The 25,360-nt window shown below is 42.7% G+C and overlaps 3 protein-coding genes across 4 annotated transcripts; 2 read left to right on the forward strand and 1 right to left on the reverse strand.

Moving 5' to 3' along the window:
- Positions 1 to 19: 19 nt before the first annotated feature.
- On the forward strand, positions 20 to 11,139 carry dna2 (DNA replication helicase/nuclease 2). Its single transcript, XM_076725926.1, has 25 exons — positions 20 to 177; positions 627 to 683; positions 1,175 to 2,096; positions 2,462 to 2,570; positions 2,877 to 3,026; positions 3,207 to 3,390; positions 3,574 to 3,722; positions 3,897 to 4,019; positions 4,169 to 4,415; positions 4,570 to 4,684; positions 4,888 to 5,044; positions 5,282 to 5,473; positions 5,585 to 5,827; positions 5,944 to 6,057; positions 6,219 to 6,328; positions 6,530 to 6,639; positions 6,807 to 6,935; positions 7,103 to 7,195; positions 7,397 to 7,590; positions 7,810 to 7,899; positions 8,104 to 8,317; positions 8,619 to 8,708; positions 8,838 to 9,023; positions 9,126 to 9,272; positions 9,781 to 11,139. The coding sequence occupies exons 1-25, from the start codon at positions 148 to 150 to the stop codon at positions 9,832 to 9,834; spliced, it is 4,209 nt and encodes a 1,402-aa protein (XP_076582041.1). The 5' UTR covers positions 20 to 147; the 3' UTR covers positions 9,835 to 11,139.
- A 74-nt stretch (positions 11,140 to 11,213) lies between these two features.
- Positions 11,214 to 16,352, reverse strand: LOC143325126 (phenazine biosynthesis-like domain-containing protein 1). The gene is made up of 10 exons (XM_076738033.1): positions 16,269 to 16,352; positions 15,918 to 16,017; positions 14,326 to 14,424; positions 13,898 to 14,007; positions 13,400 to 13,429; positions 13,145 to 13,233; positions 12,168 to 12,259; positions 11,918 to 12,001; positions 11,608 to 11,670; positions 11,214 to 11,408 (listed from the first exon to the last, which is right to left on the reverse strand). Exons 1-10 carry the CDS (start codon positions 16,350 to 16,352, stop codon positions 11,296 to 11,298), a joined length of 864 nt encoding a protein of 287 aa, XP_076594148.1. The 3' UTR covers positions 11,214 to 11,295.
- Positions 16,353 to 17,100: 748 nt separating this feature from the next.
- Positions 17,101 to 25,237, forward strand: hnrnph3 (heterogeneous nuclear ribonucleoprotein H3 (2H9)). Of its 2 annotated transcripts, none has more exons than XM_076725969.1 (11): positions 17,101 to 17,172; positions 17,966 to 18,062; positions 18,664 to 18,819; positions 19,160 to 19,303; positions 20,683 to 20,821; positions 21,657 to 21,856; positions 22,449 to 22,544; positions 22,774 to 22,889; positions 23,284 to 23,419; positions 23,900 to 23,956; positions 24,177 to 25,237. In XM_076725969.1, exons 2-11 carry the CDS (start codon positions 17,975 to 17,977, stop codon positions 24,275 to 24,277), a joined length of 1,233 nt encoding a protein of 410 aa, XP_076582084.1. In that variant the 5' UTR covers positions 17,101 to 17,172; positions 17,966 to 17,974; the 3' UTR covers positions 24,278 to 25,237. The 2 variants fall into 2 exon arrangements, with proteins under 2 accessions (XP_076582084.1, XP_076582095.1); XM_076725980.1 differs by having other exon boundaries at positions 17,154 to 17,292.
- Positions 25,238 to 25,360: the final 123 nt, after the last annotated feature.

Consider the following 25,360-nt stretch of genomic DNA (forward strand, 5'->3'; position numbering starts at 1 on the left):
CGGATGCCGCAGAGGTTAGCCTCCCGCTCACAACCGCGTCCGTCTGGTAGCTAAAAAACACATCGCTAATAAACAGCTGATTTAACTCTGCTGGACAAGATACGCACAGAAACACAAACAGCTGTCTGTGGCTGAATCAGAGGCATCATGAACAGGACAAAACTGAAGAAAACCAAGGTGAGTTCAGCAGGTTTTTAGCTAGCTGATGAGACGTTAACGGTTAAATGTCTGTCACCTGCCATCGGTCATGAGCTCAGCTGTGTGTCCGTTGGTCTTGATTGATTTCATTGATCCTGCCAATGCTGCCTCTTTTTACCTGTCTGGTCATCTTCATAGTATGTCGGAAACAGGAAAACACGTCATTTATGTAGAAACAGCAGAGGTTTGACACAGCTGAGGGTTAAATGGTTCATCAGCTGAATTTGCAGCCTGCACGTGCACCTGTTGTCTAAATGAACATGGACAATGATTTATTGCTGTCACCAGGAGTTTATTACTGTTGATGACTTGAAATGAAGCTCAGTCAACTGCTTTGTTTTTTTCCCCAGTTTCAAAGTGTTTAACTTGCACCAGATGGCTTGAAATGAAATGCTTGTAAACGTTTGCTGCTGTGTGGTTTCTGTCAGGTACCAGGAGGGCAGAAGAACATCTCCTCCTTCTTTTCCTCTCAAAACCCCCAGGAGGTAAATCTGTTTCTCTCTTTACAGCCTTTCCTTGTTTTGTTTTTTTTGTCTTTTTTTGCCCTTATTTCTTCCAAATCTTGACTAGCAATGTGTGTGATTAGTCAGTTAAATGTTGTTCCCTCACTGGTCACCCTTATAATTAACCTTATAGATTAAACTGTGCTGACTTTTCACTGCTTTCTGGGTTTTTTTCTTTTAGAGTTGTCGACTAGTCTAAGTTTAAACTTTCTTTTAAACATCAGGGAAAATAGTCATAGGGAACGTCCCTCGTCTTCACATTTTGAGATCTAACTGATTCGTGAGTATAATTGTGAATGCAGGCGTGTACTGTTCATTCTACCCAGTAAAGACAAGAAGTTCAGAATATTTTAGCACTTCACTGTCACTTGCTGTATGACAGCCTTTAAGAATGAAAAGACAACCCCTGAAACCAAACCAACAAAAAACTGTGGTTATGTGTTGAAATACTTATTTGATTGTGTTGATTTTAGGGTTTGTCATCTTCCACAAAATTATCCATCACCGGCACTTCACTCACCAAGACTGAACCTCAGATCAAAGATGGTGGAGTCTTTACGTTCAGACCCCACTCTCCCTTAAAGAGGAGTATCCTCGGGGCCCTTGATAACCTCCCGCCCTCCTCGCCAGATCTGCTCCTCTCTGTGCCTGAGACCCCAAAGAGTCAGATCAGGCATTCTACCTCTAGAGATCCAGGTCAGCTGAGCCCCCAGCCCAGCAGTGAGGTGGTGAGCCTGGACAAGCTCAACCAGCTGTCCCCCATCTGTCGTAGTCCCCGATCCAGAGGGCAGAGCGGACGGAGAGTTATGACCAAGGATGGAGGAAAAACCAAGAGGGAAGAGGGATGTTCTAGCGCCATAAAAAGACTCCTCAGCCCTCCTCCAGAGTCCCACAATGCCAAGAAACCAAAAACTGCCAATCCACCGGTACAACGAACTGTCCTCAGTCCCAGAGGGAGCAACATGAAGGTAACGAGGCCTGTGATTGGCCCTGAGAAGACCCTTCATTCCTCCAATGACTGGTCAGACGCTCACAGCGGTGGTAGTGAAATGATCTTTAATGACAACAAAAACAAGATCATGTCACTGACGTCTGTTTGGAGGAGAGACGTCAAAGAGGGCGTTGAAAACAGGAAGGATTGTGGTTTTACTGTGATAACAGAGCAGAAAGCAGCTGGAGCGAAAGCCAGTGGAAACCCACAGCCTCGTCTGGACGAGGACGCTCACACTCTAACCGCTCACATGGACAAACCAAGAGCACAAACGATCACACCTGCAGCACAGAGAAGTGCAAAAGAGGGAGAGACTGACCTGAACAAGAAAGGAGCTACAAGAGCCGCAATAACGTCGTCAAAAGGAGACAATGAGACATCATCAGATCAGCGGCAAGCTGGAGGTACACTCTGACTGTCACTACTGCATGTTTTCTATAGAACTGTTATTATTTTACAAAAATGCATGTTGCTGACATGATCAGATGTTACACGACTATGTCAAAAACACAGACATGTTGCAGAATTCTCCTCGACTCACTTCATTGCATCTTTCATTGAGAAACATTCTAAAGTGTCTGAAAGACCTTCAGTTAGAAACATGGTGACAGAAGATAACATTTAAGATATTTAATGATATCATAAAATCCCAGATGGCTGAATATTGAGTGCCATATTATGATAGCGATATCAATGCAGTACACGGTTGTTTTTCCTTTCCTGCTATCTCGTCTTTTAAAACTTTTTTTTATTTTGTTACTTTGTCCAGGGACGTCAGCAGCCTGTGCTGTGGAAGAGAAACTGGACGAGAGCTGGTTTGCAGATCAGATGGATCATGACGAAGGCCTCGTCACAGTGGAAAAATCCAAAAAACCTCGGTGAGAAACGCGTGAACACGCTGGGTTGGACAATGTTGGTGCAGAGTTTGCTCATGTCAGTGATGGAGGGAGAAATGTGAAGCTGAGGCTGGAGCACATGACAGGTGGGGGAGTGCATGTGCGTTCAAGCCCCGCTAAAATGCTTGTATCTCCCTGATAGTAGCCTCATAGTGAGTTTGTGACTGGAAAGTTGCCAAGACACTAAGATCTATGTATTTCTTCTTCCAAGTGAGTGAATTGATTTAGGTCTGATGCATGACTAATTATTGGGAAAAAAAAAAAAAAAAAGTCTTTGTGTCCCTACAGGAAGGTGCCAGACCATGTGATCCTTTCTGGAGGCACAAACAACCGCTACTGGGTTTTAGAGGTGGAGGAGAGGCCTGGACACAAGACACTGACTGTCTCATGCTCCAGATCTCTACATCCAACTGAGACGTGTCTGCTGAAAGACGGATGGTAATGGTGGTAGTTAGCATCTTTTGCTGCTATTTTGTTCCTCATTTTCATAGTAATGTACGTCACATTTTCCCTTTCATTGCCCACATGAAGGCCATATTTGTGAAAGTAACACTGATTTTTAAATTTTTTTTTTTTTTTTAAATGTGTATAAAGCAGTCATTTCTTGGGTGTTTTCAGGGAGATGACGCCTGTTTGTCGTGGTGATGTGGTGCACCTGGAGGGCCACTCTGATGGTGGATCCTGGTTAGTGGACAGGGAGCAGGGCTTCCTGGTTTTACTCCCTGACAGCCTCATCTCAGGTACCAGCATCTCCAGCTCCATCCGCTGCATGAGGCGTGCAGTCCTGGGAGACATGTTCAAGGTAACACAGCATCAGTTGTATGACAGTGGTTTGGATATCTCAAAAGTGATGACCAAGCGTGTGCAAATACGCCATCGGCCAGTGCCAACCGAGACAGGAAACACAACAAATCCTAACCTTCACCTGGGTCACAAGTGCTACACCCTTTATCTTCTCCTGTTCTTCCTGTTTGCCTTGACGCAGAGTTTCGACGGTGGCTCTAAGCAAATGCTGAACGGCACCATGGTCCACGAAGTCTTCCAGAGAGCAGCTACAGCTAAAGATTTTTCTTTGGATACGCTGTCAAAGCTGGCTGAACAGGCGCTGCACAGGCCTCAGCACCTTAGAGACATGTAAGTGTTTAGACTATATGCTGCAGGTGCTGCAGAGCTTTGCCTGTTTGTAATGATGCAAACCACAGTGATTTGTGTTTTAAATGAAGTGATAAAAGCAACATCGGGGATTTGTTATTAGTGATGCTTTGTGATGGATCATTTTATTCATGTGTTTGTGTTTTGTGTGTGTAGGTACAGTTTGGGTGTGAGCCAGGAAGAGATGAAGCAGGAGCTGCATGATTATCTGCCTTCCCTGGAACACTGGGCAAAGGAATACCTCAGCTCCCCAACACCAAGAGCGATCAGCCTCAAAATGTAAGCACATGGGCGCGTGCGCACACACACACACACACACACAGACATTTATAAACATAAGTTCACCTAAAACGACTAACAAAGGGCGAATGAGGTTTGGTCAACTTCACGAGGTGATTCTATGTCCGTCTCTGTCTCGGTGACCTCAGCCCTAACAACAGCAGAGCTTCAAGCAGGTGTCAGGACTCGCCAGCTGTTGTCACGGTTACAGAGCTGGCAGATATCGAAGAGAACGTGTGGTCACCCAGATTTGGTCTGAAAGGGAAAATCGATGTGACAGCACGGGTTCAAATCCAAAAACCACGAAGCGGCAGTCACAGAACGTCAGAGGAGAGGACCGTGCCCCTGGAGCTGAAAACTGGAAGGGAGTCCAACTCGATAGAGCATCGCAGTCAGGTCTGTGGACCACAGCGTGGTCAACTGGGTACACACACACACACACACACACACACACACACACAGACTGATAGGGGCAGGTGAAAAACCAGGTTTACATTGATATATGCACATTTAAACACACAATCATCAAGATGTGTTTTTCTGTGTGTAGGTGATTCTTTACACCCTGATGAGCTTGGAGAGATACAATCCTGACGCTGGCTTCCTGCTGTACCTCAAGACTGGCAATCTGCACCCTGTAGTGGCCAGCCACATGGACCGCAGAGGTACACTATACCTCCATGGGCTTAACACTAGTGGTGAACAATCACATCCAGTATTTTGTTGTTTTTATCATGATTAATTGTGGAATCTTGTAATATTCTGTAATGCAACAAAATAAAATCAGACATCTAGAAAGAAACTGCTTACCCCCTTCCACAGCAGCCTCTCCTCCATCACCTTTGCTGCTAACCTCTGTTTATCTTAGAGCTGCTGAAGCTGAGGAACACCTTGGTTCATCACATACACAACTGTGTGGAGAAAGAGGCGGAGCGGAGCCGCTTGTCTCGACTTCCTGACATCGTGACAGACAGACAGACCTGCCAGTATTGTCCTCAGAGGAGGAACTGTGCTCTATATGAGAGGTAAACCTTTTAAACTGCAGCCATGGAAATCAAATAAATGTACCAGCAGGAGTATCCCAGTTCATGTGATAAACTATTGATTAAAAAAATCTTGAGATGGTGAGTTCAAATAGTCATTAAATGGTCTCATGAAGCTAAGATTCCTTCTCTCCATCTCGTCCTTTTCCTGACCTCTCTTATCGTCCCTCTCTCCTCTCTCTCTCTCGACACCTGCCCTCCCCCTTCCTCTTCCTCCAGGGTGGTGGACGGCAGCTCTGCAGACGTCTCCGAGGATGTTGTGCGTGACTTCCTGCAGCAGGAGACGGGTCACCTGACCCCACCACACCTGAGCTATTTTTCCCATTGGCTGCTGCTCTGTTGCCTTGAGGCTGCCACCATGGAAAGCAAGAACAGCCGAAAGCGCGTGTGGCTTCAGACGGCAGAGGAGAGGTGAGAAGGAGCGTTGTTGAGAGCCACACGATTGGATATAAAAACTGTATAAAAATATAAATGTCACTGTTTATACTGTTCAGCTCTGTGCGCTCTGATGTGTGTTTCCAGTGAGAAGAGTGGGAGCTGTGTGGGGAATGTGCAGCTCAGCGGTCCAGTCACCGTGCAGTCTGAAGGGGTTTTCCTCCATCGTTTCCAGCGTAGCAGCGCGGTGCCACAGAAGGATCTGGCCAGCAGCGGTTTGGCCAGTGGGGATCGCATTGTTGTTAGCGACCAGGAAGGTCGCCTGGTTGGTTTGGCAACAGGCTACCTGTGTGAGGTCAGCAGGGCATGGATCAGCTGCACTCTGGACAGGTGAGAGGGGAACCCACATACACCTGCCACCTGAACGGGGAATTGTTTAGAGTTTTCTTTCACCAGCTGCTCAGTTGAAGTCACTTGCCTGATTTGTTGTTTGATGTGTTTTGCAGAGACCTTTCTAACTTCAGTGGTGTGTTGTTTCGATTGGATGGTGATGAAGGTGTGGTGGGCCTCAGCACTCACCTCACCAATCTCTCCAGACTGATGGAAAACAGTCAGGACAGGTAGGCACAGGAGAAGGCAGTATTACACTAGGAAATGAACTCGGAGACAGTTAAACAAAAGCCTCCTCACACTTGTTATTTTTGGTCTTTGTTGTGTGAAAGTGCACCTCTGACTTTTTCCTGAAGATGTGGGATGTTCAGAGAAATGTCTTTCTGTGCAGTGATCGTCTGAGGGAGCTGGTTGTTGATCTTCGTCCTCCGGAGTTTATTTCCAACCTCAGTTCTGTTCTGCCAAGAGAGGCCAAGGACACTGTGGCCAACATCCTCAAAGGTGACAAAGCTGCTCTTCTTCTCTGCCTGTTTTTTCTGTTCAGGTTTGCTCTACTTCCATTAGTGAGGGGCAGAATGCTATAAATGAGGACTAGTTTCATACTTAAATTAGTGATAGAAAACGTTCCCCACCTTGTCATGACTTTCCTCTCTGAAGACAGCTCATTCTGTTTGATTCATTTGTGTGTATGTGTGTGGTTAGGTCTCAACAAACCACAGAAGCAGGCCATGAAGAAGGTGTTGTTATCCAAAGACTACACACTGATTGTTGGCATGCCAGGCACAGGCAAGACCACAACCATCTGCACCCTGGTAAACTCCTAACTATGACCTGTACACTCGAACATCGTCTTGTCCTGAGTGAGAGCAGAACTCTCACCCTCTCTCCCTCACCTTTCTCTCACATCTCTCATCTTGCACCCTCCACCATTCTCTCTGTCCTCCTCGATCTTTGTCTCTTCCTGACTTTTTCCTTTCAGGTTCGCATCCTTCACGCTTGTGGGTTCAGTGTGTTGCTGACCAGCTACACCCACTCTGCCGTTGACAACATCCTGCTGAAGTTGAAGCGTTTCCGCGTTGGGTTTCTGCGTCTCGGGCAGGGACAGAAGGTGAGCTGGAGTCTGTTGTTCAGTATGTAAAGAACAATACAGCAATTAAGTCTCCACTCTCAAATTTTTGTATATAATATATAAACTGTCATTTTGTAGAATAGTTGACCCATAAAATGAACACTGTAAAGACACAGAAGTCTAGATCTCTGGTTTTGTGCCTCCAGGTTCATCCAGACATCCTGCCTTACACAGAGGAAAGTACACGGAAGAAGGGAGTTCACATGGTGTCTGAGCTGGAGCAGCTTTACAACAAGGAGGTGAGGAGTGAAAATCACAACACTTTACATGACTCATGTTTGCCAAAATATGCTCTGTTTGGCATTTTAGAATATTTGACTCCTGATCTCGGTGTTTTCCCGCTTCAAGACATTTCACTTGTAGTTATTGTAAGTTACATTACGATAAAATGAGTAAACATGGTACTGCTCCATATCGATTTTCTCTCTCTCTCTGTCTAGCTGGTAGTGGGAACCACCTGTATGGGCATCAGGCATCCCATTTTCACACATCGCCGGTTTGATTTCTGCATCGTAGACGAAGCATCACAGATCAGCCAGCCTATCTGTTTGGGACCCCTCTTCTATGCCAAGAGATTTGTGCTGGTTGGAGATCACCAACAACTGCCACCAATAGTACAAAATCAGGAAGCTAGGTAATGTGTGTGTGTGTGTGTGTGTGTGTAAGCGCATGTTAGGGAGAAAGTTATTTCCTGAAGTACATTTATTGTAGTTAATTGTCTTTGTGAGGTTAAACATGAGTCAGTTTTCACACTGATTTATGCTTATGGACAAATTCTATGAGGTCATTAGTGCAAAGTTAAAAAAGTGTCCATATAGATTTTGGTTATGAATTCCTTTCTGTGTTTCTCCAGGTCTCTTGGGATGGACGAAAGTCTGTTTAAGCGACTGGAGCTCCACAGTGACGCAGTGGTCCAACTCAACGTACAGTACCGGATGAACAGGTAAGTCCACACACAGAGACGCTGTATGCTTCAGCAATACTGACGTCTTTCATGTGAGCTCATAGTGAAGCTGGAAACTAGTTTTGAAGATTAAGGAAACGTAATTCTGTTATATGACAGCTACAAAACAGCATGGCCAGAGTGGTTGGGACAATCAAAAGCTTCCCCACCCTGTGATGAACAGTGTGTGCTCTGTGTTTTCAGGCAGATAATGTCTCTCAGTAACTCTCTGATGTACGAAGGCCGGCTGGAGTGTGGATCCGAGAGGACGGCCTCGGCCCTGCTCGCCCTGCCCTTCCTGCTTTCTGTCCAGTCGGAGCTCACTTCCTGCTCTGAGACTGATCCGCAGCACGACCTGGCGTGGATACAGGCCACATTGTTGCCCAGCAACCCTGTTTGCTTCCTCGATTGTTCAATGGTTGGTGTGATACGCAGTGCACTTCAAGCAGTGGGTTTTGAACCGTGCTGTGTTGAGGCAGAAATGAGTCGAGAGAAAAGAAGTCAGTATTTGACTGGAAAATGAAAGTGTGAATGAAGGTGCTGGTTTGAGTTAGACTAAAGTTTTTGAGGTCTGTAATCAAGTATTGCAGTCATTATTACATGTCCTGCAGTGTTTTTAGGTGTTTTAGCAGACGATTGATGTGGCATAGGGCTGTTGTTGTGAGTAAGACGATGGATGATACGCCGGTCTACATGTTTCTCTCCGCTGCTGCCTTTAGGTGCCAGCACTGGAGTCTGTGGAGCAGGGAGGCATAAGCAATCACACCGAGGCCGCTCTCATTCACAAGCTGCTGTCACTGCTGATAAAGGTACATCAGCAGCCTCATTGATACTCTTGTCCTGCCTTAATTTATAGAGTTATTCATTATTTTTAGTGCAGTGTAAAAAGTATAGCAGCTTGTTATCACACTTACCTCTTGTTTTTTTTTTTTATTCAGGCTGGGTGTAAGCCCAGTGATATAGGCGTTATCGCCCCCTACAGGCAGCAGTTAAAGAGTGTCTCTGCTCTGCTGCGGTCCCCTGTGTTCACCGGTGTGGAGGTGAACACAGTGGACAGATACCAAGGACGAGACAAGAGTCTGATCGTGCTCTCTTTTGTCAGGAGCACTGCAGAGGAAGGAACAGTGAGTGTTGCTCTTCCCCAAGTTCCTTTCTCGACTCATCTCGAGCACATGAACAGCTGAGTGGGAGCCTGACCTGATTCTCTCCTGCTTCTCCATTCACAGTTAGGAGAGCTGTTGAAGGACTGGCGTCGCCTGAATGTAGCCATTACCAGGGCGAAACACAAGCTGCTGATGGTGGGCTCTGCCACGACGCTGCGGCGTTACGCACCTGTGGAGAAATTACTCAACCATCTCCAGCAAGAGAACATGATATCCTTTAAATACATGTCATGACTGAGTGCTGCCACTAAACATTTCCTCATTTACAGCACAAATTCAGATACTCCTAAATGGGAGTGCTGCTGGCATCAGTTTTAGCCATTTATTGCTGAATTCAGTGTTTCAGTTTTCAGTGCAGAAGTTCATTCAAAGCTCCTTCTGGTCGGTTTTTGAATTACTTTATTCATTTATGCTGCATAGGGCCAAACAATTAATCAAAATATTGAAATTGCAATAAAGGTAAAATTTGTCACAACATAATACTATAAATGAATCCTCATGGTGCCACAGAGATGTCCTGGCCTACAAACCATATCCTCCAGACGTAAGGGCTTGATTCGTACAGACCCCAGCAACAAAAACCAAATCCTTTTTATTTATTTTTTTTCTTTGAAAATGAAGTGAAAAAATTAGCATTCACAGTATGATTGTTTTGCATACTGTGTCTTTAAGCTGTGATATTGTTTCTCGAAAGATTTTTCCTGAACCTGTACTTCACATTATCCAGCTCCCGCCTGCTGCACACAAGGCCTTACCAAGCATTCCCCTGTGACCGAAAACTATGAAGCCATGATGGGGTTTCAGCTCACCTGTGACTGTGGAGCAGCCAGTGGCTGTGGATCACCTCCACAGGGCCTGGATTGACTGCTGATTGCTGTCTTGTCCATCCTTGAACATGAAATGCAGCTTAAAGTATCTCAGAGGCTGTGGGCTGCAGATGCCACTGTCACCTAATGTCGCAGTCCCCTGTGACTATTTTGTGCCTCCAAACAGGCATTTGGTGGGCTATAACTAGAGATGCAGCTTAATTATCAACACAGGACTGACACCTGAGGAACATGTAGGTCTCTGTCTCTCCCATACTGGTTAAAGATTGTAAGTTTCATTGCTGAACAGTTGTTATTATACAAAGCACTTAGAGAAACAGAGGGCTTTGTATATTAAAATGTACATATTGAAACACATGCAACATTCAGCAGCTGTTCCTGTTGCCAGATTTTTTTGTTTGGGCTCTAACCGTTCACACTGACACGAGTAGCAAACGCTCTTAAATCTCATCTCCAGACTAAACCCCAGCAGGCTTTTACGAGCCAGAGACCTGTTTTCCATCTGAAATGCAACTCACTTTAATTTATCAATAGTTAATGTCTATAATGTGAAACAAGGCACTGAGAAAGTGAACCGCTAAGAGCTGCACACAAAATTGCACCGCTGCTATAAGACAGCCTCACAGTTAAAATGTGATGAACTGACACTGCGATGGATTATGGTTCTGAGCATCAAAGCTCAACTCGGACTGCACACTGACAGTGTTTTAGAATTAACTAACATAGATTCATTAGTCTGGTGAATATATTATAATTCATGTCACTCATCCACAGCAGTCAGATAAGCTCTGAACTTTCTGTCAGTCCACTGAAATGCAGCCTTTGTGATGGAACTCTACAGTACTGTGAATGGGCTGCACTGGCCTGTAACAGAAAACAAATGGAAACAACAAAACTTGAAAAACATCTGTTTATAATGTTGTACTGTCTGTAATAGCACAAACTATCAGTTTTTTTGCGTATAGCAGAATAGATGAGCAGATCTAAAGCTGTTTGGAGACAGAAAGGACCTGGCATCATGAGGATCAGTGAGCTCTCCAGGAATTTATAGGAAACCACCATTTAGAAAGATAGAAAGTCTGCTCAGACCATTTTGCCTTTGCAATCTAATGTTAATTAACTGTGATGATTTAACCAATGATCGGTTTACTTTTAACACAACCTCATTTTCCATGTTTTATGTCTGTATTTTGTTTAATTTTTCTAATATTGTTATTTTGTGAATAAATAATTAAAAAAACAAGATGTTCTTTCGGTCCTGCCGTATGTTGACATGCTTGATGTTTCAGTGTCAGTTTAACCAGTCAGGACAATGGGCTGTTTTGCTTTTTATTTAAACCATCTTGGTTTTTTTCGTGATACATAATGACCATCCCCTCATCCCCGCTCTGTTCTCGTGCTTGTGTCTACAGTGTGATTGTTCCCTGCAGTACAGTCACAGTCTGTCCAGCTATGTTGATTCTTCCGTCATCTTTCACTTCTAGTTTCAGCTCCCCGCCTCGACTGGAGCACTGGTAAGCTACACAAACACACAGGGAATAATGAGAGTGTCAGCGCGGTTCGGTTCAGTAATAATGGACTATTTATAGTAGGGAACAGCACCTGCCATGAAGGAACTGACACTTTGTGTAATGGTTAGTAAAAGTCTATGGCTTAGTTAAACTGCACTGGTTCAGAGTTTGATCAAATGTTAATGTGGAAGTAGTTTAATTAATCACCCAACATTTTCTTCTTTCCCAGTTTTGTAGACCAGTAGCCACCCAGCACGGTGTGAGCAGAACCTGCACGGAGAGAAAAGACGTTTAACACACATTTACTGCATGAAAATATTTCAGATGTATACACAGGGTGATTGTTTTCCTGTGAGCTGTCCCTCCTTTATATGTTAAAAGGTGGTTGCTACTGATGGATGAGTTGGTTGTCAATAGCAACCTGCCAAACATTGCTGTCGAACCCTGGATCACACACACACACACACACACACTGCAACCCAACAAAGAGTGTGTAGTGCTAGTAGTATTAGTCTACCAGTGACAGGATCCTCGGGGATGCCGTTCCATGGAGCGAAGTATCTGGAGTAGAAGTCGTATCCTGGCTGGTAATCCAGGGATCCTATTGGTAGATTCAGATGGACGTTTATTTTGGTTAGTTATGTCATAAACACTCTACATGTCTTAATATTGGCACCACTGTAAACTTGAAATTACCACAAGTCATAAAGCTGTCCAACAGCGTCCACCTGGTCGAGCTAAAGGTTGTCGTTTTCAGCTCTGATTACCTTTTACAGTGAGGATTAGCCCAGTGACTCTTCCACTCTTCTCACTTGCCATAAGAGAAACAGGGTCTACTTTCAGACTGGCCAGCACTGACCTGTAGAAAACACATGCAGCGCTTCAACAGAGTCACAAACAAACTTGAAAATAGTGGGATCTAGGAAACCAAACCACAAAGAGACAGACGAGCTTGTGTTTGAGAGGTCAGTGGTTTGAATTTCGGGCTGGCTGTGGGTAGTTTTATAGAGATTTGAGTGAGTAACCAGCTCTCCAGCAATGATTCACATGTGTAATATATAAGAGCAACTATTTCTCATCAGTATACCAACAATTTTCCCCTGTAAAGGCATAAGCTTTAAATGAGGGTTGTCCAATCTTGCAGATACATCCCGCACTTTACTCTGAAGGTAAGATTGTGATTCCTTTGTCTGCTATGCTTCATGTACCGCAGTCACAGTCACAGTACATGGAGCAATTTGTCAATGAGTATATTCCCTTAAAAATTTACTGCACATTAGACACTGTGAGATTTCTGCACAGCATATCTAAAGGATGATCTGTTGAGAAATTTGACGTGAATAATGGCAATCATCAGAGGCTGAACTCAAAAAACAAAAATTTGTAATTGTGCATAGCATCAAATGTTTGCAAATTACCATGAAATAAACTTAGAAACCACATCCTAGTCAAACCTTTGGATAGAGTGATTTTTGGCTTGTTTGGCTTTACATTTTAAGCCCCATTACTGTTGAGGCTCTCATAGCAATATCACTATGTCCTTTATTCCTCCTCAGACTGCCAGACTGACTGTACTCCAACCTGAGGACTACACCCCTCCACCACCTGTCACCTCCACAGTGTGCTTCACTGCTTCACTTTATCCCTGCTGCTACTGTGTACTTAGATCTACTGGTATATTAGTGTGTGTGTGTGTGTGTGTGTGTGTGTGTGCGTGTGCGTGTGCGTGTTTGTTGCTTGTAACCTGTCACAGCTATCAGCCAGTCGAACCAACAGTTTTTTAGTGTTGGAGCTCAGACAAACATCCTGGATTGGGTGGTTTCCAACTGCAGTCTGTATCACACATGCAGTGGCAGAGACACAAGTAAGCATGCACACACAGGAACATCATCACACTGGCACATGCTATACACAGAGGGGTTGATGCAGACCATGCAGCAGGAAACGTGAACTCACAGCCACACTAAGTGTCTGTTATAAAAGTAAAAGTCTTACTGACCTTGATGATGTCTCTGAACTCATTGGGGTCCTTAGAAAAGGGTTTTTTAGAAAAAAAAAGCTGTTAGAATAATAACATTTTGTAGACTTTTGAAATAGTTAGCAAAGGTACTGAAAATCTCCCATCTTGCAGTGCTAATGCTAATGCAGCTCCAGCTGTATTTTACATAACTGTAGGATGGTTGCAGAGTTTCTGGGTCTTACAAAAGCTGTTTTCTTAATAGTGATGCCAGTTTACATGAATGTGTTATTGGTAATGAAAATGAATTTGTTTCATTGAATGTCCGTCACTATATTGTTTTCTTTTCTAGCGCTGAGTCGCATGGTGTTGATTAGAATTTTGTACCTTTTAGCCCTGCAGGTCCACACTGTATCCTTCACTTCTTGACATAAATATACATGGAGAGACAAATAATTGAATCTCTAATAGCAAATGTCTGCCAGGATTTCCTGGTCCTATGACTTTGTCCTCCTGTGTTTATCTGAACACATACTGTACCTCCTGGGTGGGTGGGTTGAGAGGAAAGTCCATGACGTACCCGTCCCCCTGCTGGGTGACAGCCAGATCTCCACTCTTGGTCTCAAACACCAGGGTGGGATTCACGTTCTCTAACAGACATACACACAGAATATTATGCTCACAGGATAGCATAAACTCGGTTTACTATGTTTACATGTAACTGAGTAATTTGGCTGTACTGCCTAACAATTATTTGTCATTTCTTGTATTTAGCTGAGCTGTGTTTTGTCTTGGATGAGACTTTGTTATTGTGAAGTAAAGCACTTCAAAATGACTTGTAAATACCAGTTGAAGTTAAACTTTGTGGATTTTCTGTGTCCTGTGTTCCAAATCAAGCCAATACTTCAACTGGAAATGAAGCTTGATATGCTGTCCATGCAGGTGTGTGTGTTTGTTTTGTATCTCACTCTTTTGCTGGAACAGCACTGCTGCAGAGGCCAGAGTGGCGTGACCACACAGATTCACTTCAATGGTTGGTGTAAACCATCGAAGGCAGAACCTTGATCCTGTTAATCACGTCACAATGTCAGACAGGCGCTTTAACACACAAACTTTAACATGAGGTCTACACATACGGTGACTGTCCCCAAAGTCTGACATTTAAAAACCCAATGATCTTAAACAGGAAAAAAAAAACCCTTTGCTTCAGAATTGTGCACCTCCACCTCCATCCACCTTTTCTTGTCTGAATTGAATCTAAAATGTCACTGTGTCAGGTTAATGTGAATACTAAGTAATTACTGAGCTGCAAGCACAATGAAACAAAGGCAGACTGAGTTACGTTCACTGAAGGTTACATGATGCTAATTCAGGGATGACTGCCTTTATACCAAATATCATGTAATGTAATCCTGTTTTTTAAGTTTCATGCAGTTTATCAGACTTAAATAAGAAATGTAATGTTTGTAAAATTGATAATTTTTATGTATTATAGTTAATTTGCCTTTAACAGGGTTATTAGCAGGATTATTGCATGTAAACTGTAAGTTGGTGACTACATGCTGTTTGAGGTGCATGTACAGTTGTGAAATTATCAAATAACATGAAGCCTGATGCCTGTTTAACTTCTGGGGTTAGATAAGGTGACTTTGCTTGAAATGTTGACATTCTTAAGCTGTGTGTAAATGACGCTGACATTCCTCTCTGTGCAGATGTACCATGTGTGACCGACCACGCACTGCATTTTTAACTGACAACTCGTTGCATTGTTCTTCCCATACCCAACAATGCAAGTCTTAGCTGTGTGTGTTCAACATTGTAACCTGCCAGACTGCTGAGGACAGGTGTTTTTTCAGTTTGTGCACGCACAAGAACACACAGGCATAATGGCCTGAATAAACTGAATGTCTTTAACAATGTTCGACTCTTCAATGATTCACATGTGTAATATATAAGAGCAACTATTTCTCATCAGTATACCAACAATTTTCCCCTGTGAAGGCATAAACTTTAAATGAGGGTTGTCCAATCTTGCAGATACATCCCGCACTTAACTCTGAAGGTAAGATTGTGATTCCTTTGTCTGCTATGCTTCATGTACCACAGTCACAGTGCATAGACTGTACTTCAACCTGAGGACTACACCCCTCCCCCACCCATCACCTCCACACACAATTATTTTTTCTCTCTCTCTTCTAATTTTATTCTAATTTTATTCTCGTGAGGAACACCAGTAACAACAACAATTTCCCCTCGGGGATCAATAAAGTAATTCCGATTCTGATTCTGATTCTGAACACTTGTTAATAATCTGTAATAATTGTTATAGTCAATGGCCACTAGCAGGTATTTATAGCTTTTTCTTGTGTCTTTAAAGTGACCAAAATGCACTGAATTGCAGTATTATTCCCATTCAAACATCCTCCATAACAATACAAAGGGTTGTACATATTAGTTAAATCCATCTCTGTTGCATCCATCTGAATGGTCTATTAAAACTGATAGCTATAATCCATAATAACTGCTGAAACGCTGATATATTGAACAGAAACGATCTGACCTGTAGTAAAGTTATCAGAGGGGTTGATCCTGGTGATGAAAGCTGTTTCTGACAGCTTCATCTCTGCTGCTATCTTCTGACACAAGTCGTCACTTAGCTCCTGTTAGAAACACATGCATAATACACAAATACAAAGCTTGTGTTGCCACATGTTATCTTTCCACAGATAGAGAGATTAAAGGAAATTTCAGGAGCAGCTGTGATCCTTGAACAAACAATCGAACACACAATTCAGAAGCAGCAAGTTGAAGCATCTTCCTCAATGTTGCAATATTTTCTAAAGCCTAACTGGAGGCTGCCACAGTCTACATTATGACATGACTATACTTTAACCTAAATATTCTTACTCACATGCATAAGTGGACAAATTGCCGCAGGGTTTCCCTTGAACGGTGAATTAGTGAAGACATCTAGTGTAAATACAGGGATCTCCATTATGTTAAGGCTAAATCTGAAAATGACTTCCGTGATTATCGAGGTGCACTGCGGTCGGTGGACTTCGCACCTTGTCTGCTCTGCCTGTTTTGTTTCAGCAGGCGCCCCTCCGCGTCACCAACTCACTGTCAGCTAGCTAGTGTTGCCACATTGTCAATGTTAAGCCGTCGGATGTACATTTTTAGGTCTGACATGAATCTGACACTGGATATATAGTTGGGATTTCTGCCTGTCACACGTACATGACTAATAATCCAATACCAGAGGGACCAGTGCTTGTATATTTGAGTTGTGCTTTTATAGATAAAAAGAGCGCTATTACCTGTGTAGCATTCAAAGTGCCTGATTGCAATAGTCTCCTGGTATCAATGAATTAATCAGCTTTCAAAGAATGATTACATTACATTATTACATGCTCTGGAAGATCCCAGCATTTATGAAGTTACGTAGCCTATTGGTAAACCATGTCCAGCGCAATAGTACAATACATTACAGTTCAGTAAAAGTACTTGTTTCCATAAAGAAATTCAGAAATAACATGCGTTTACAGTCCTATAACTCCTACAACTACCATGACATCTCATAGCAAGTTTTGATTATTAGTATTATTATTACCATTATTAATAATATTGTTAATATTATTAGAACGATGAGAGCCTCCAACGTCATTTTGTGTGTGTGTGTGTGTGTGTGTGTGTGTGTGTGTGTGTGTGTGTGTGTGTGTGTGTCCAAGTCTCGCGACAACATACCTGAGCGGGTCTATTGGCAGTGGCACCTGAGGCTCGGGACAGGAGCAGGAGACCGGGGACAAGAGGCGACTGTAAGATAATATCGTCGCTTTCGGACATGTGTCACCGTCGTCTGACGTTTTTCTGTGTCTGGACATATTTTGATACCCTGTGACAGCGTCCGACTGATGGGAATTTAACTAGTTTGCCTTGTACGTTTGACCGCTGTCAGTGTCCTACAGTTAGCCTTAGCGGTTAGCCTGCTAACTGCTAATGTTATTAAGCTAACCTTAGCACGTCAGTCTGACAATAGAGAAACATTAGCATCACTAGCTAGTATCCAGGCTGACGGACATTATCTAGTGGCGAACTTCAAAGAATTGACTTTACTAAAGAATAAATAACGTCTTATCAGGTTGTGTGTGGAAAGGTCTTAGTGAGTTGAGGGAAGCTGTTATTACGTTAGCTAGCATAACTCTTTGTTTTACCAACACTTTAAGACACACTTGGAAGGAGGAAGTGCAAATGTTAGCTTATTTAACTTTTGTGGCAGCTGCAGTAACTTGCATTATAGTGATAATTAGTAGATATTTCCTGCTGGGTTTTGTCAATGCATACTGTTGCATAATACAAGACGTTTAAGACATTTTAAAATCAGGGTGTGTAATGCATATGAAAGGACTCTGGGCATCTGATGTCCAGAATGCTTTTGTCCTTAATTTAGGCGTTGAGTCCAGGTACCCCACACAGTGAGGAGCGCTGGGAGGTCAGGGGACGCTGGAAGCACAGCATTATTTGATGATGACTGTGTAATGGGCTTAGGCCAAGTGTCTGTATTATCGGCATAGTAATTGAATGCGTTGCTGCTGTGTTATGCTCTCCAAGGCAGTGAGGATGTCTTTGAATGAAGAGGGTTATGTGGTTCGGATCAGAGGACTGCCCTGGTCCTGCACGCAGGAGGAGGTTGCCAGTTTCTTCTCTGGTGAGAACACACGCATATCTTGACAGTTTAAGGCAAGAACAGTTTTACTAAGTGTAAGACTGAAATGACAGCTGAAACTCAACTATTTTGCTTTGTGTTGAAATTGTGATGATCACGGTTGATAAGTTCAATGCAACAGAACAGAAAACTGTTGCATTTTAGTCACCTTAGGGCTGCAATGCACCCTCATTCTGCCCAGCTATGTAATAGAAATCTGCCACAAAACTAATTTTTTTATTGAGCGCATGTGTGAAAGTGGAATCCACTTGACCACGGTGTTGTCAGATTTGTGGCTGTGTCAAAAGAGCCTTCTCTCTCTCACACGCCACACATGTCTGGTTGTGGGCTGGGCTTCCCAACTTTTACTGAGCTGTTACCTCATCTTAATGTTTCACATTTCACTAGACATTATAGAGCTGTAAGGAGCTCAGGTGAATAAGATAATGGTATACTGTGTGGTTCTACTTTGTGGAACTCCAACCCGCTCAAATTAGATGGGATCCAGTTGTCCCGTCTATTTTGAGTTTTGCCGTTATGCCAGGAAATGTGTCCAAGTAGACATCCTTTTAAGTAAATCTCAATCAATCTTACTTATTTACAGACTGTGACATCGTTGGGAAAGTAAACGGAGTGTGTTTTACCTACTCTAAAGAAGGCCGTCCCAGTGGAGAGGCATTTATTGAGCTGAAAATGGCAGAGGATTTCAAGAATGCCCTTGCCAAGGATCGTAAATACATGGGACACCGATACATCGAGGGTAAGCTATGTAAACAGTCATTTCAGACTGACGGAACACTAAGTGCTTACTCTATGTCGACTTTCTCTTTGACTGTATCACTGATGTTATATAATGCAGCAATTATTCAAAGTGCAACTTACTCTGTTGCTCATTAGTTTACTGTGGAGATGTTGTGGTCTGTGTGTTTGCCATGCACGTTAGTTTGTTTTTTGGCTCACCCATATTGATTTTCTTGCACAAATAGACATTTGTGTGCTTGTGTGTTTGGTAAGCTGTAAACCAAACTTTCTAAGTTTAATTATCCTTTCAGTACTTGACGTATGACATGTGTGTCCATCTTTCTTTGTGTTGGAATCAGTGTTCAAGTCAAACCGCAGTGAGATGGACTGGGTGCTGAAACGTAGCGGTCCTGCTGACTATGACAGCTGCAGTGGCTGCATGCTAAGACTTAGAGGCCTTCCCTTTGGCTGCAGCAAGGAGGAGATTGTTCAGTTCTTCTCAGGTACATGAAAATTTGAACTTTTGTCTCATTACTCATTAAAATTGTACTGATATTACACCATTTCTGTTAATCTGTGGGATAGTTTTTACAGACACGCTGCTCGCGAAGTGTATTTATTTTTTTTCAGTGTCAAAGTCACAGTGTACGAGTGCTGACAGAACTGCAGCTAGATTATAAATGAGAAAAATAGCAAATCCAGGGCAATCAAATGAGACAAAGTCACTAATATGCATGAAGCCTCTGAATACATTTCACTCATCTTTTGGTCAGTATATATGCATAGCCCTGTATTAGACAAAATGCCTCCCTAGTCTCCATTAAATAAGGCTAACAAATAGTTCCAGAGACAAAAGTCTAAGAAAAAATTCACGATCAGTTCCTTGTATTGATCACCCAAGTAGAATTTAAAGCCACAATAATTTCTGATAATCTGATTATAGCATTTTAAACATTATTCTTAAAATAAGTTTGTGCAAAAATGAAAAAACTGTCAACTTGACATGTACAGCCCCTTTCTTAAACAGTGCCACAATATTAAGAAATGTGACTTAGAATGTGTCAAGAAAACATGGGAAGTGCTGCCATCTGCACTTTGAACAGTGTTTTTCACTTTGCTAATCAACCCAACAACATAAGCATACACTCACATTTGCCAACACTTAACACTGTCTTTTCACATTTTGGATTTCCCTCATATTACAAAGTGGTATTACTGACTTATAGTCAGGCAACATGTCTGTGTGTCATGGCCCAAAGGCCCAATGTGTGTTTGTTCTTGTAGTATAGTCAAACTGTGTTCTCTAATCTGTCCTTGTTACAGTTGGTTACTTGGCTTCTTACCAAGTTAGTGTTAACATATTATTTAGCACACTTATGCTATATGACCTTTATATCATGCCTCCTAAAGTTGGTAAAAGATTCAATGGGCTGGGCTAGTTTGGATGAGGTGAGACAGTCCCATGACACTGATCTGGGGTCAGTTCTGAGTTTCTGCTTACTGGCAGTCTTTACCTAGGATAATGGACACATGAGAATTATTTTCGGCCAGTGCACTCACACTAATAAATAATATTTTTACCTGTGACCTAAATTTGGTTGTGTATAAGAGAAAATTTGTCTACTTTAATTTTATAGTTGCTGACTCCAGGCCAGTATTTGTTTCATTCTGCCACTGGGTACCTGACAAGTGTAAATTCATTCTTCTGAGATACCCCCTGTATAAATGCAGCCTTATCAGATACTACAGCTGATATTTATTCGCTGTCATGACGTATATTAATCCTGAAAGCTCCAGTGATGCAGTGGGTGTTGTTCTATCTATTCTATATATCTATCAGTCTACCTACCGACCTATGTATTTATGTGTGCTTGGGTTGAAGGGTTGAGAATCGTGCCAAATGGGATTACTCTGCCAGTGGACTACCAGGGGAGGAGCACAGGGGAAGCCTTCGTGCAGTTTGCTTCAAAGGAGATAGCAGAAAAGGCTCTGGGGAAACACAAGGAAAGAATAGGGCACAGGTGGGACAGACGGGAAAGGGGTGGGCTGGACTGGGTTGGGCTTCTAATGTAGTATTTAATGGGTGGTCATATTAGAGTAATTGTGGTATTAATGGGATGGGTTCTGTTGTGGTTCAATGATAAGCTTGGGTTGGTGTGCTAGAATAATTATGGTAAAACAATGATTAAGTGGGTAAACTAATCGGGTGGGTCATGTAATATTTGTTAAAATGCTAATGGGAGGGGTCTAATGGGTTTATGTATTATAACTATGGTGACATGTTGGATAATGGGATGAAGGTCATGTAATCTACAAATTCAAAGTGGTGTGAGTATTTTATGCCATACACTGTTGGTCATCTAAGACCTGGGAGCTCAATTTAATTGTGTTAGAGCAACAATTGGCCCTTCTTTTATATCCTTTTACATATATCTTATAGATAGGTAACTGTGGAAGAGGGGATTGAGTGTAGAAGTACGACAGTCAAGGCAGCCTCTACCATTAAAGCCTCAAACTTTCTGCACTTCTAAATCATTAAAATAATCAATGCAATACCTAAAAGGATTTTCTGTACTGTAAGAAACAAGAGGTGAGGTTGGTGTAGAAGTCCTTTACAACAGCCCTAAGCCCAGCTAATGATGAGATTTTGATGAGGTTCAGGCATTCAGGCACTCAGCTTCAGGTTAAAATGGCTATTTAGGAATGGAATAGACCAATATTTAGAGTATTTGTCTTTTGTGTGTTTATCTTCTCTCTCTGTAAATCATATCTATGTATGTAACCCGAGCGAAGCCATTTCTCCACCTTAACCCTGTCCTCTGCCCCCCTCCACTCCATGGGCCTCTCATATTGCAGGTACATAGAGATTTTTAAGAGCAGTCGTAATGAGATCAGAGCCTACTATGAGCTGCCCAGGCGGGGGATGGGAGGCCAGAGACCAGGGCCCTACGATAGACCCATGATGGGAGGCCCCAGAGGAGGCTTTTTTGGGCCTGGGCCTGGCCGCGGTGGGGCTCTGATGGACACCATGAGGAGTGGAGGGGGCTATGGAGGAGGTAAGCAGAGTTTTGTATTTCTGCATACAAGAATATTTGGTTGCTGCAAAAGTGTGACTGGTCAGTGCCAATGACAAAAGAGCAAAACCATCAAATGTGTCATAAACAAGCAGTGATGGACACAAAACCTTCAGCTACGTTTAAACAGCAGAAATAAATATTTGCCAGAAACACTGACTGGTTGACCAGCAAGGTCTTTAATCAAATATTAACTTTGTCAAGTTTCATATGGGTTAATTATTACAAACCAGAACAAATTAAACTATTTGAAATGGTGTCATACAACTTTGAACAGTCAAATGAAAAAAAAAACAAAACATAGATGTATAAAGATATAAAGACGGCACTGACTTGATTTATCCCTCACACTTTAACAGTGGAAGGGTTGACTAATCGCCTCTCTTGCCCACACTAAGTTTCATTTTTTCCTTTTTCGGAGCCAGCAGTGTTTTAGTATCCAGTGGGCCTGTGATTCAGTCCTGTCATCTGTGTGGTGGTGATGTGAAAGAATGAGGGCTGCTTCAGTCGTGTTATGTTTTCTATGTGCCTCATTCCTGTTTGAGTTTTCCTCTCTTGCTCTGTCTGTGTCCAGGCTACAGTGGCTTTGACAGCTACAACGGTTTCAGCAACTACTGCTTCGGCAACGGCATGTTTGATGAGCGAGTGAGAGGAGAGAGGGGAGGACGAGGTAAAGTCCAGACTTCATTTATCCCTCAGGCTGAGTTAACAGTTCAGCATCCCTGTTGAAAGGTGGACGTGTTTTCCAATAATTGATTTGTTTACACAAATGTACCGTTTGTGTTTATAATCCTTTGTTTCATTAAGTGAATGAAAAGCTGTATCAGATTACTTCTGTCTTCGACATTACTAAAGGCTGCATTGGTAATCTGTGGATGTGTTTGTGTATTTGGGCTCAGGGATGGGAGGTCACGGTTACAGTAGCCAAAGTGATGCTTCTTCAGGCTTCCATAGTGGCCATTTTGTCCACATGAGGGGTTTACCTTTCCGTGCCACAGAGGGAGACATCGCTAAAGTAAGAACACACACATACACACTTAACACACACGTACTGAGACCAGTTACTAGAAGATTCTCAAACTTTGGGACTCCGTGTAGGGTTTCTGTAAGTCTTTAAAAGCACTGAACACAGTTTTCTCAAAAATGGGCCCTAGGAGGTATTAAAAAGCCTTTAAGTTAATGAATTATAATTTAATATTTATTCCCTTTCTCACCGGCTGTCAGAAGGTGTTACACTCAGTGGATTGTGCTGCAGGAGGCTGTTTCAGTCAGCACCATTAGACCTGTAGCAAACACAAGGTCATATCATCCCCACTGCTTTTCCACTGCACTGTCATGCTATAGATGGCATTACTGTTAAACAGGTATTAAGTGTGTGTGTTTGTGTGCGTGTGTGTGTGCGTGTGTAGTTCTTCTCTCCTTTGAATCCACTGAGGGTCCACATCGACGTGGCTCCTAACGGCAAGTCAACTGGAGAAGCAGACGTGGAGTTTCGCTCCCATGAGGACGCTGTGGCAGCTATGTCCAAAGATAAGAACCACATGCGTACGTCCTCTCTTTGTCCTCTTCAGCTCGTCTGTCCGTGTGTTGGTTCTTGTGACACCACGTTTTCATGCTGCATGTTCATGACACAAAGCCACTTGTTGACTAGCAGCTGAGGAGTGGAAGAGTTATATCCACAGAGGCAGCTTAATAGCACAAGCTCAGCAGATAAGCTGGTTTTGGTTGGTTGACTCGGAGTGGCGCAGCTTTTAATGTTGGAATTCATTTCTAAAGAGCATAAAGACAGCATAATCCTGGCATTACACCTAAAACAAATTAAACCTTTCGAGAGGGCCTTTGCTCTGGAGATATCCTTTTTTAAGCAAAACACTGTGAATTAGAAAGGCAAATTATTTTCATGACAGCATTTGAGGTATTTCATAGTATACTTAAACTACTTGGGAAAGTAACGTGTATTTCTTTTACAGTAAATAACAGAAGAGGTTTTTCAATATGAATGATGGACTGATGTTTTCTTCACAGAGCATCGCTATATTGAGCTGTTTCTGAACTCAACAGCCAGTGGAGCAGCTGAAATGAGTGAGTCTCTCGTACTTGCACTTTCTGTATTCATTTGTACAAAGAAATGTACTGAGGTTTGCAGAGAGGACCTGTGTGCACCTACTGGTGTCCTGGATGTGTGTGTACTAGAAGTTAGGCGACAGATCTTTGTCTTATTGTTAACCCAAACGGTCATTACACTCGTTAGAAACGATTTCATCCTTGTTGACACAGATGCATATTTTCAAAACCCTTTCAGGTCGTGGCAGCGGAGGCAGCGGCAGCAGCGGTGGTGGTTACTATAGTAACTCAGGAGGGGGCGGAGGCTCAAGGAGCAGCGGGCTGCGAGGTGCATACTGATGACGTCATCCCACTTTTCCAATCCATCCCGACGTTTGTCTCGCGTCTCTGTTGGCCACATTTACTTGATTAATGTTTCTGAGCAGGAGAGCTGATCTGAAGTCTGTCCTCTGTTGTGGAAGAGTCATTCTTGATATTCTGGGGTTCTACTAAAACTTCACTTTAGATACTAGAACAGATCCAGATCTGACTTTAACAATTATTACACCATTCCTAAAGACATATGAAGAACAAACTGTAAGTGCTGAACATGGTTCAGCAGTAATTTGAAATTTCTTGTTTAACAGTTGGATGTTATAACTTTTGTTATAAGTTTTTCCCGTTTCTCATTTCCTCTGGTGATCTGATTGAGAGAAATCAAACACCAGTTTATTTTTCCAGACTTGTAAATGGCGTTGAAAGGGCAGTGACTGTGATGGAGTTTTTAGTGACTATATTGGGATGCACTTTAATGTGTCGTTTCACGTCTCACGTTTGGTGGAGATGTAAGTCAGTGCAGATGCAGCACGAAGGCAAAACTTCACAGGACAGATTTCCAGCTGTGGGATTTGATGCTGGAGGAAAGAATCGTTGTGTCGGCACTTTGTTTGGACCGAGCAGGGTCATTTTCAGTCAGTTGACTTCTCTGCTTTGACGTCGGCGTTGAGGTGAATGGTGCTCTGTAGGAGGCCGAGCAGTGAATCCTTATTTATTCTGGTGTAAACTTATTTTTGGCAGAACGTTTGACCATCCCATAAGCTGGATTTCACATGAGCTTTCCTGCTTTGAAACATTTGGTAAATGTGAGCCAGTGTGTTTTTTATGAATGTTTTCACAGTTCATTGCAGAATTTAAAACAAAGTTGAATATGATATTCCACTCTCAAAGAGTGGAAGTAAAGCAAAGTCTCTATATTTGAGCTGTAAGATAGCTTATGCAGCTGTTGTACATTTTGCTTAATAAATTTTATATTTAATTCTCTTTTTTTCTCCCTGAGTCTGACATCACTTTTGAAGAGGTGTTTCTGTCATGGTTGTGAATACATCTGAATTTCAGATGAAGTTAAATGATTGATCTGCTTATGAGGCCATAAAGCAAGCACAG

This window comes from Chaetodon auriga, chromosome 1 (assembly GCF_051107435.1).
Source record: "Chaetodon auriga isolate fChaAug3 chromosome 1, fChaAug3.hap1, whole genome shotgun sequence".
NCBI classification, from domain to species: domain Eukaryota; kingdom Metazoa; phylum Chordata; class Actinopteri; order Chaetodontiformes; family Chaetodontidae; genus Chaetodon; species Chaetodon auriga.